At 40.1% G+C, this 11,557-nt stretch overlaps 1 protein-coding gene across 1 annotated transcript; it reads right to left on the reverse strand.

The window, feature by feature from the left end:
- Positions 1 to 9: 9 nt before the first annotated feature.
- prpf3 (PRP3 pre-mRNA processing factor 3 homolog (yeast)) lies at positions 10 to 6,845 on the reverse strand. The gene is made up of 17 exons (XM_020093461.2): positions 6,668 to 6,845; positions 5,854 to 6,007; positions 5,112 to 5,242; positions 4,547 to 4,714; positions 4,361 to 4,447; positions 3,984 to 4,246; positions 3,766 to 3,884; positions 3,491 to 3,678; positions 3,170 to 3,336; positions 2,962 to 3,044; positions 2,676 to 2,819; positions 2,488 to 2,587; positions 2,246 to 2,359; positions 2,015 to 2,133; positions 1,018 to 1,095; positions 881 to 936; positions 10 to 789 (listed from the first exon to the last, which is right to left on the reverse strand). The coding sequence occupies exons 2-17, from the start codon at positions 5,996 to 5,998 to the stop codon at positions 640 to 642; spliced, it is 2,112 nt and encodes a 703-aa protein (XP_019949020.1). The 5' UTR covers positions 5,999 to 6,007; positions 6,668 to 6,845; the 3' UTR covers positions 10 to 639.
- Between the last annotated feature and the right edge of the window lie 4,712 nt (positions 6,846 to 11,557).

Consider the following 11,557-nt stretch of genomic DNA (forward strand, 5'->3'; position numbering starts at 1 on the left):
ACACACAAGTTGGTTCCATTTTGTTGTTTATTTAAGGCTTTGACTGTAATATTACAGAGAAATATCACTAGAGGTGAGTCAAACATTTAGTTCTGTCCAAAATAAAATAAAATGCATTTTGGAGATTTTTTTATTTCGTGAAATGTGGCTGTAATGCCAGAGTCAGTCCTGAAACTGGAGCCTCCAGCGCTTCCAGGTTTATTCTACATGTGTTAACACAGCAGCAGTCCCTCACTGATGAAGGTGATTTATTCAACTGCTTCACTCACACAGGGATCAACATCAGTGGACATGTGGGGGTTCATCACAAAAAATTAAGTCACGATATAGTCTGACAGTTTCTCGTCGTCATATATAGCCTTGGATCCTGTTGTCTATCGCAGACAACATGATCTGATAGAGGGGCCTACGGGTAAAGACTGATGATGCAGGCATACACACTCTCCCACACACACTCATCTGTCGAACATCCTCATGAAGACCCACACAGGATTATTTTGACTGCTTTTCTATGTTCAAGTCTTTGAATTAGGTTGGTATGCTGGGCAGATGAAAGCAGCAGGTCAGCAGTGAGGATCTTCTGACTGTGAGGCTGTAGGTCTGGGTGTGGACTGAAGCTATGTGCTCTCCCTGCAGGTTTCAGTCGTCCGAGGTTTCCAACACACTCTGGCTGAGGGCCAGGTCCCAATAGTGTTCTGTGCAGTGCTTCTTGAAGTGCTCTCTGGCCATATTCTCCGTGGGACACTGCTTGAACTTCATGTCTCCAAAACTGCGCTCCTTGGCTGTTCCCTGAAGAAGCAATAGGAATTAGATTAGATTACAAAAAACCCTGACATAATTTTTTTTTGATATTTAATAAAACAGAATGAAAGAAACTCACCTCCCAAATTAACCAACACTTGTTATTTCTCCTTGCATCTTCATCACCATCAGGATCTAATTAAGAATAAGAATAATAATAATCTATCTATAATCAAGAACACATAACTGGGATAGAAGACTCCAGAGACAACTTACCGTCTCTTTTACTGTTGTGTTCCTCCCATTTGATTCTGTGCATCATCAGTTTCTTGAACTTTTTCTGGGATTTGGGTCCTAAACAGAAAAGAAATTCAAAAACAAAATACATCCATTATGAGTTTGATTTTCCTATAACTTAATTTATTTCTAAGGGGTAACTTGAATGAAAAACAATCGTTCAATGGAGACATTAGTCCTCTTAAAAACTTGTGCACTTCAAACAGACATATAGCCATAAAAGAATACACCAATACATGACTCAGTATCAATTGGTCCTTCACAATGTTGTTCCAAGAATTACTCATGACTATATTTGTACATTAGGGCTTGCTAAACGTGATGATACTTGAGCCTGAAAAGCTTATTGTGCACAAGATGCAAAATGTGTCCTTCAAACTAAGTGACAATTGTTTTGAGTAAGTCCTTATCTATCATGATTTCAGCTCTCAAAACCTTTTTCTAATTTATTTAAGAATTAATGTTCTAATTCCCCCAATACTTTGTGTACAGTGGCAATCCTTTCCCTAGACTGTTTCTGGACCTTCATCCTTTATTACCACAGTGACAGTTGCTGTTTAGTTTTCAAGACAACTAAGAATTTAATCAATTCATTTCTATCAAATATATTTGGATAAAAAAAAGGTTGGATATTTTTGAGATAAAAAAACACATCAGACAACATTTTAACCTTTTGGGAAAACTGGGAATAATGTAGTTTATAAAAAATAAGGTGTAGGAAGTGTTACAGACCCACAGTGAAATGCTAAAAAGGTTTAATCATGTAATGAACCGGAGAAAATTGACTTTAATCTTCATTATTTCTTTAAGAAATTACGAATATCAATGGCTCGCATTTAATGTCAACACCAAATCATTTCTCCTCAGGGGACTATACATATTTTACAAAGCACTCGTCAAACTGGCAAGAACACTGATAACACTGTAAACCTGAGAATCATTTCCCTGTGTGCCGTCATGGAGATGTTTTCCTTACCTCCCTCCACTACAACAAGGTTGACATCTCTGTGCAGGACTACGGTGCCTGTCAGGTACAGCTGGTTGGCATTTTTCTCCACTTTAAACTTCTTAGAAGTACTTTGCAGATAACGGATCCTGTACAGGAAGAAATAAGTCTGACAATTAGAAACACTATCATGAGTCAACATACAAACGCTGTAATATGTGTTTGCACTACAGTATTTGATCTCTCCCTACAAATACAAACCTGTACACTGCAATGTGAACACCATTAGTAATGTCTTCTTTTAACTTCTTGACCTTCTTCTCTTTCCTCTGCCCTGCTGTGAGTTTGCGAGCGGCGTTGGCCTCTTCATGAGCCCTGAAGGGAGGTGGACACAATTAGAAAAAGCTTTAGGATGGCTTTTATTCTTCTTTAACATAATGTGTGATTCTCCATGACTGCGAGATACAAGGAGATAATGAAGGAGGGTTGATTGTGTTACTAACTTCTGTCTCTTTGCCATCTGTGCTCTGACGTGGGCCTCTACTTTTGTAGGGTCCTGAACTGCCTCCGTCCCCAGCACTCTCATTAGGTTGGAGATGCGCACTGTGAAAATAAAAAACAAGCATCAGCTGCATTCGGTTTAATCTTGCATAGCACCAAATTGTAAATGTAGTAATTTTTGAGTAGGTACCTTTGGGTTCTGGTGGAGGCATGAGACCCAGACGAACCTTCTCTTGAACTTCTTTTTGGCCCTCCCTTCGCGTCTGTCTTCTTAATTTCTTCTGTTCTTTCTTTGTCAGGTACACGCCAAGTGTGACTGGCTTATCTGTGTCAACTGAGAACCCCCACACAGTAAATTATTATGGTAATAATGAAATAAATACAATTAAGACACATTTGTGCTTTACTTCATAATGATAATATAAAACTTAAGTTTAAAAAGTTCACAGCTCACATTTGATCTCCTGTACACTTACCTGGGGGGTTAATTTGTGCAGGGTGTTCTACAAGGTTGGTTACACCAAATAACTCCAGCTGTTCAAATTTTGTTTCTGGGGTTCTGCAAAAGATTAAGAGGAAAACTAAATGAAGTACAGATGGTGTAATTATTTGTGCTTGGGACAGTTTTATCATTTAACCTAAAATCATACTGCCATTAAGCTTGGATTAGCTGTGGTTTCTTACAAGTCTATGTTGCTGGGCAGGATGAAAGAGTCCCACCACTCAATACTGGGCACCTCCCCATCCCCAATCTCCTTCCTGGGTGCAATCAGGGCGAGCTTGGTGGACGCCTGGATTCCTGTCTTCTTTGCTGCCTGGGCAATCTCACACTGCAACCTTTCCAACTGGGCCTGGTTGACGTACAGATCAGCACAGGAAGGTAAAAAGTCAAGTTATGTGAATCATAATTGCAAAGTCCTCTATTTCAAATAACCAGGCTTAGAGCAGACGACTGCTCACAATGAAAATATTAGAGAGAGAAAATAAATAAATAAATAATCTAACCTTAGTTCTAATTCTCTGAGCAATCTTCTCAAAGCGCCCCTGATCATGGAATTTGAAGCCCCTGCGAGGGCGTTGAGCTGGTGTTATAAATACACGTTGATCAAAGTAGGACGTGGACTCCATGTCTTCACCAGGCTTCTCCTTCAGCTGCTGGCGGAACTGCTCCCTCTTCACCGCTCGAATGTTAGCTGAACATTGAGAGGGAAATTAAATGAGAAACACCCAAACAAGAAAGTAAGACTGTGTATGTGTGTAATTGGCTTCTTTATTCATACCTTTGAGTGTGGGCATTCGATGTGTGAGTTCAACCTCTTTGCCACTTGCATCCACAGTTCTTCCCTTCTCATCCAGAATAAGAGGTGTTGGCTTATTCACTTCCTTGATTTCCACTTTCCTATAATAAAAGGAGCTCACTGAAAAACAGTCCGTTTCCACTCGGCCTCATCAAATAACTACTATAATGTTTTTTTTTCCCTCTTCAGATTCTACTTACGGTGGAGCAATTCCCATGGCGTGTAGATTAGCTAGTGCTACTAGGTTGTGAGGCCCAGTGTTTCCCAAAGCTCCGAGGATACCAGGTTTCAAGGCCAACTGGGACTGGATGCGTGCCTGTAGTTCAGCAGCCTTGCGGGCCTTCTCGATAGCATCATTCATAAAGCTGGCTGCCTGGGAGGGGGCAATGGATGAAGCACCACCAACAGCTGCACCAGCATTGGTGCCGAGAAGCCGCGATACTGAGGAGGCCTCCATTTGTGACTGTGATGTAGGAATGGACAACCGCTTAATTAGCGAGATATAAGAACAATATTATACTTAATGATTTGTCTGAAATTGCTGATACTCTGAGTTTTCATGGGGAAAATCTCTTACCTGTCCAGCAGGAGTTGGAGATGAAAAACTCAGTTGTTTCTTTCTCTCTTCGATCTGTTTGGTGGCTGCTTCCATCATCTGTTTAATCTATTCATATAAAGAAAGTTTTAGTAAGGGTAAGAAAATATATCATAATGCTCCAAACTAACTTATTTAGCTTTAACTGTGGTGAGTGGAGTATCATACCTGCATTTTGGTGAGCATGCCAGAGCTCTCAGATGGAGGTACAGGGATGACCTCACGCTCTTCCACCTCCTCGAACCGAGGGACCCGCTTTCGCTTTACCACTGTCCCATCTCCTGCGTCCTGAGGTTCTCGCATGGCACCCGTGTCAGTTTCATCCCCAAACACATCCTGAGACAATCAAAATAGAAACAGCAATCAAATTAAATTATCTTACAAAAATCACATATTACCATTCAGCCAAACAAATAGGTGTTTACATTTGAAAAAACGACATTATGTTCTGCTTTTTTTCTTCAATGATCTAGTTTCAGAAACGTAAACATGAAACCCAGTTTCCTCTATAATCGAAATTAAGTATAAACTCAGATTTGAAGTCATCAGACTAAGTGTTCAGTGTATGAAATAAAGGCGATGTCTCATTTCCTGGCTTGACATAATCACTTTTGTACAATAAGTCAGCATGTTATTGTACTCAGTGTGATTTTTGTAAATACATATGCTTTAGGTCTAATTACTTCAGCAGTGACAACCTTAACTGAAAGTGTTTCCTCTGGTGTTTATGTACCTTCAGGTCTCTCTTCCTGTTCTTTTCTCCTGCTCCTTTGTTGCCACGGGCACTGCGACTTTCCTCCAGCGCTTCAAAAAGACGCTCCACGAAACCCCCCGCAGAGTCATCAAGAAAAGGGCGCAACTGGTCTGTGGGAGATTAAAAAAAAGTCATTAATTCAAACAAATTCAGTATCATTTGATGATTTAAAAAAAAAAAACATGATCACTGTGATTACAATACATACAATTATTTGCCCATCACTCTAACCCTGACCTTATCGGAGCTAGAGCTGAAACTAAAACTATTGATTAGCAGATCGGCAAAAAGGAAAGTATTTTGCTGATTTATCAGTTTGTGTGATATTTTTTAGATTTGCTCTCCATCTTTGACCTCTCCGTACAGTGATAATAAATATTTTTTAAGGTGTTAATTGGACATTAAACATTTTCCGAACACATAAATTTGGAGTCCAGGACATTTTCACAGCTTTTCCAATCATCATCTGATTTAGATATGGGCAAACCTATATGGCAGATATAATCATTAAATACACTCAATATCAACAAAACCGATAACATTACAATTCAGATCATTTAATGAGGGTCATAAATAGATGAGGTATGTAACAGCCATTGGAGTCTTTTTGTGTAGCTGTTGTTAAGCCACGGAAAAATTGAATCTGACTCAGAATGTCTAATGTGTGGTATTCACAAGATCTGCATGTAGATACACAAAATAGCAGGATTGAAATAGTTACCTATGGTCTTCCTTTTGTCCAGTCCCTTTCCCACACAGTGTAAAGCTGCAGTGACCACAGTGGGCTCGGAGAAACCCAGCACTTTCTTCACAGTGCGCTCCACCCATGGTCTCAACTCCTCCACCTCTCGCTTAGGGAGAGACATCCTCTGATTCTGCACAACAAGAACAGAGAGTTCACGACATGTTACGTCAACAACATCAACAGTAATAAGCCAGAAACATGTATTAAGTGTTGAAGAGAAAGGGACATTGTTGCATTGCCTGTGGGAATGCCAGGATACAAGAGTGTTCTGGTGTGAGATATCGCATTCAATAGGTCGGATGATTGGCATAAATCCACCCATGCACCCTAAGTTTATTTACATTAAGAATTTATCCAACTAGTCCTGCTATTTAAGAAAAAGAGAAAGCTTTGGTTAATATGTGTATATAAATGGAGTGTGCCTGGTCCTACCTACTGTACTTTGGTACAGTTGTACTATTAAATATTGGATTCTACTTATTTGTTTACTAATGTTGAAAACCAATATATAATTTAACAAGATTATCACCAAACTGTCCCCATTCAACTCAAGCAAATAATAAACACCGCCCCAAACAACCGCTGCACAATCGTACACGTCCAGGAGATATTAACTCAGACTCAAAGTGAACAGAGTATTAGCTGACAGATGAATTAACCAGTAGAAACACACGAGCTAAAATGAATTACATCCGCAACAACTCCCGGGCAGGCTGCTAACTACCGTTAGCATGTCGCTACCTGCCAGCTAACAACACCAGGGAACAACTGCTGAGAGAAAGATACAAACCTCACTGTTTGTCTTTATCCTCTGTCAGAACGCTTTGGTTACAAGAGTCCAAAAGAAATGATCAAGTCTGTGAGACGTAAACCCGCCGAACCGACAAGTTATCTGAGAAAGTTTCTGCTGAAAGTGGCGCCGTTCACACGACGTTTCCCAGCCACGACCCGGAACAGGAAACAGACTCTTCTTCGGAAGAATTTCAGTCCGGTCGTTCCGCCCATAAGTGCCGCCTAGCGGCGTCCGACGGAAACGGTCCAATTTATCTCAACCTAAAAGATGACAAGTCTGAGTTTCACAGAAATACGTTGTTTTTTAAAAATCTTTGGTATTTGACGTTTTTCTCCTTCATATTTGAGGTTGCGACCTTCTTCTTAGTTGTTCTTTTTGTGTTGGGGAGTAAATCAGAGATGTTGGAAGTGCACTTTAATGTCTTTGTGGCCAAGAGCTCAACGATCTACAAACTAAGACAACACGTGCAAATTAAGAAAACAACATCCTCTGCAAAAATTCACAACACATGCAAATACAGAAGCGTGCTGCAAATTGTGAAAAGACACCAAAAGAACCTTTCCGTTACTTTCTTAATTTGCTCGTGTTTGTTTGTAGATGAAGATACCCTCAATACTTCCCTCTGAGAGGTATTTGGTGGTAAAATAGTACAACAATGTACAGCAACAGTAATAGTTTCAATTGTTGTCACATCTACTGCTCAAGGTCAAGAGTTAACTTCAATTTTCAAGTTTAAAAAACTCAATGATGCTTAAGCTCAAATTTATATAGTACAAATTATCTTATAATATTTCTTCATGTATGAGGACATTTTTATCAAAATGTCTTGCTGAAATTGTGAAGTTTTAGGTAACATTGTGCCTTAAAGGTACAGTGTGAAGAATTTTATGAGATCTAGTGTTGAAATTGCTTGTTGCAGCTGAACACCCCTCACCTCCCCCTCTCCTTCCAAACATGAAAAAGAAACTGTGGTAGCCTTTAATTGTCATAAAAACACTAAAGGTGTTTAGTTTGTTCAGTCTGGACTAATGTAAAAAACATGGCGGCCTACGTAGAGAGGGTCCCCTCGATGTAAATTTAAAGTATTTGAATATAAAGGGCCTTTTCTGGGGTAAAGAAAACTACAATTCATATAATTTAGATGAAACAAACTAGTGAAAACATCATGAGGATTATTCTACATTAAATTTGTGCCAATAGTTCCCTTTCACCTAAATCTTACACACTGGACCTTTAATGGACTCTCAGTGAATCAGATTATGTCCACACAACACACATGGCCACTTCTTATATTTCTTAGGCTTATTATCTGATCTGGAAATATTGTTTATATTGTATTTTGTTATAGTCAGCATGTTTTAATCGTTGATAGATAAAGGGCTACGTATCCTTTGTTTTGTTTTTCAAGTTTCAACGAAAATATTCTTTGTTTTTGTCTTTTTACCTCTATCATGAAGTTGATCAATAAAACATTTGATTATAACTCAGTAAGTGAACCGATAATCAACAGTTGTTATTTTATATTTCCAATTGCCCCCTCTAAAGTGTTGGCTTAGCTCTTGGCTTAAATCACAACACGGCAGCCTACCTATAATCTCCTTTTTGTCACTAGAGAGAAACATTGTCTAACTATTGCCTAAGTAGTCACAACCTAATGAACCCAGTCCCCTGCTGCAAACATGAGGATAATCAGGTGATCTCCATTTACCTCCTCTGTAAGCCTGCCCACTCCTTTTTTTTCCTTTATCTTTGCGTGATGTGGGTCAACTGAGTGCAGTTGTAGTAGTGTGAGCATGAATGCCTAGTGAGCCTGAGGCTACACCAGTCTGTCAGATCACCCTTCACCCCCTGCTCGCTCTACCGCTGTCCACGCTTTCACTCACATTGTTCATGTTGTGTGTAACCACCAGGATAAACAGTTTACACACAGAGTATTAAAGTTTACCACACAGGTTCTCTCCTCGACCGCATTTAACTAACCTATACTGAACCGCACAACCCCATCATCAACACCACACTTCATATCATCATCAAGGATCCATCAGTCACACTTTACCTTCAGGCTTTCACTCACTTATCCACTTACTCAGATTGTTTACATCCAGGTTAACAAGTTCCCTACGGCCCCCATTTATCTGAATTACCAGACGTGCTCTTACATGGTTTGGACAATATTTCAGTATCTGTTAACTCAAAGACAGCCTCCTATTAGCACCACAGAATAATAGAAAGACATTTGAGAAACTGTCCCACCATCCACCATCCAAACTTGTATATTTGTTTTTTATGATATGTGAGCATCTTCCACCACCACAAGCCTCTTCATGTACAGAAACACAACTTTGGATCCAGTTTATTTGGTGAACTCTCTGCAAGTGTAGAATCAAAACACAGAAACAAATCAAAAAATCTAAACATTTCGTCTACAGCTGAAACAATTTATTGAGCCCAGAGTAAAAATAGCTTCTAAAATTTGAATAATTTCCCTTTTTTGTTCATCCTTTATATTAGTAAAGAAAAAGAAAAAGTTTTACTGTTGGTCAGTCAAAAGACGACATTGGATCTGACACTTTTTGGTGAACATTTTTTGCAGTTACTGATATTCTCTTGACCAAACAATCAATCAATCAGTCAAAGAAAACTGTCACAATGAGTATATAATGAGAATAATATTGTTTCAATTTCTGTAGCTGCAGTGATATCTTCAGATGGGTCTTTCTGTTCTATCAGCTGCGTAAATCCAGAACATAGTGCACAGAAATCTGAAAATCTCATATTTAAAAAGCCAAAAGCACAAAAGGTTTGGTCTTTTTGCAAAGGCAAAGAAATGATTATCAAAATGGTGGTAGATAAAATCTTTGTCAATCAACAAATGTATTAATAGTCTCAGCCTCATATGAGAATTTGCAAGATTCATAATTAAGGAATAATAACACGATTAAATACGACATTTACACTGATACTGCTTTAATCTGTTTGTAATCAAATGACCAGCAGTAGCAGGAATCAGACACACACACGCGCACACACACAAACATAGACACACACACATATCTTTGCATTAACTTCCATTCATTTTTGATAGCCTAACTATAACCTTAACCATTACCAACTCATACCTTTAACCTAATAACGTTTACGTCACATCTTAGCCCCAAAGTTAATCAGGACCTCAGAAACGTTTTGCCTCATCAGGACAAGGCTTTGGTCCTCATGAGGTCTGCTGGTCCTGACAAGATCAGGGTTTATGCTGGAAAAAAGGTCCTAAAGAAGCAACAAGGATGAGTACACACACCCACACCGCACAATCCACCGCTACCCTCGATCACCCAGAATTCCTCACTGGCACCTCACATGTGCTGCCTCCCCACCCACACCCACACACCGCCCGCCCACCCCCCTACCCACCTCTCTCTGACCGACACTGTTATGTAATGACACCTCAGCACATAATATGACAATACCGCAGATATTTCTATACAACTACACACACACACACACAACACTCTGGTAAACACACTGACTCCAACCTGCCCGTGCAGCTAAAACAATGTGTGGTGAGAATTGCATGAATTAATCTATTATATCAGTGGAATGTGAAGCATTGAGTCTGCAGCAAATCTTTGTCCTGAATCTGAAAAGCACAGATGAGCTTTCACAAATGTTTCCTTGTGTTTGCTCAATAATATTTCCTATAAGGTGACGTCAGCTGAGTGTATTAACGTGCATTAATGCTCCCACATAAATATTACATAAGAACATAATTTATGACTTTAGTTGAGATGCTCCCCGTGTTCCTTTGAGCAGCTTTTTGAGTCATCAAGTGTGTGGCTCTGGTATATTTCATCATGCTGACCCAGTTTTATTTCATTGTATCTGACAGGGGCTGTAAATCATGTTGGAAGATCCAATCTCAGGGGATGCCGCTGTCTTTACTTCACACATGACTCCAGTGTCTCAGTTTGAGTGCTCATGCAGTGACTCAAACTATCTACTGTGGGTTTAAGCTTTCATTCTCTCATTCATAACCCAACTCTGCCTCCTTTATGCAGCTGTATATTTCCCGTTGTCAGTGTATTCTATCTGGTGATTCCCTTTCACTCACTGCACTTAATAATTGAGCAGGCGTGTAAGATGGCGTCATCACGGGCAGGCTCCTGAGAACACATTTAGGCCAAAGAAACTGATGAGGATGTTATTTGCCTGTAGCTCGGGCGTGCCCCAAATATCACACACAATGTCATGGGATACACGTGTGTCCTTGAAAATGAAGTCCTGGTATCTCTGTCTTTACCGTGTCCCCTGTTGGTCACGTCATGGTGATGGGGACCACAGATGGTGGGCAGACCGAGGGCCCGTCATCACGGTGAGCTCCTGCGAGGCAGAGATGGAACTAGCTCTGATTTCCATTGTGGGGCTGCCCACTGTGCAGTTTTAATGAGCATCGGGGCTGTTTTGGTACTGGTCGGCACTAAAACCCCCTGAGGACTTGGGGTGAGTAAGAGTGTGTGTGTGTTTGCTCCTACCATGTCTGACAACATGAGCGTGCATGCGTAGTTGTAAAGTCACAGTGTGGCTTCACCTCGCGTGAGTTTTACTGGAGAGCACTGGGGGAGGGGATTTTTAGAATAAGTGAATAAGAGCCTCATTGTGTCATTCACTTCATTATGCACAACAACACATACAGCAGGTTACTGGACAGACATCCTGGAATCATTGACTTGTTAAAACCAATAACGGGAATGTGGACAATTAAAACCTACACAACAAGGGATCAGAGGGCAGCAAGTTCATTATGTGCAATCCTATTCATGCACGGACACACATGCTCAATTAATCCAACACATGCCTTTTGGAAAGTCACAAGTGCAAACAACTGAGGGCGGG

The sequence above is a fragment of the Paralichthys olivaceus genome, chromosome 13, assembly GCF_024713975.1.
Source record: "Paralichthys olivaceus isolate ysfri-2021 chromosome 13, ASM2471397v2, whole genome shotgun sequence".
Lineage (NCBI taxonomy): Eukaryota > Metazoa > Chordata > Actinopteri > Pleuronectiformes > Paralichthyidae > Paralichthys > Paralichthys olivaceus.

What these genes read in the sequence shown, in the direction of transcription:
- prpf3 (XM_020093461.2), bottom strand. Translation starts at nt 5,998, where the DNA reads ATGTCTCTCCCTAAGCGAGAGGTGGAGGAGTTGAGACCATGGGTGGAG. An exon ending in GCCTCCACCAGAACCCAAAG is followed by an intron (nt 2,588 to 2,675) that starts GTACCTACTCAA and finishes TTATTTTCACAG; the next exon opens with TGCGCATCTCCAACCTAATG. An exon ending in AGTGTTGGTTAATTTGGGAG is followed by an intron (nt 790 to 880) that starts GTGAGTTTCTTT and finishes TTGCTTCTTCAG; the next exon opens with GGAACAGCCAAGGAGCGCAG.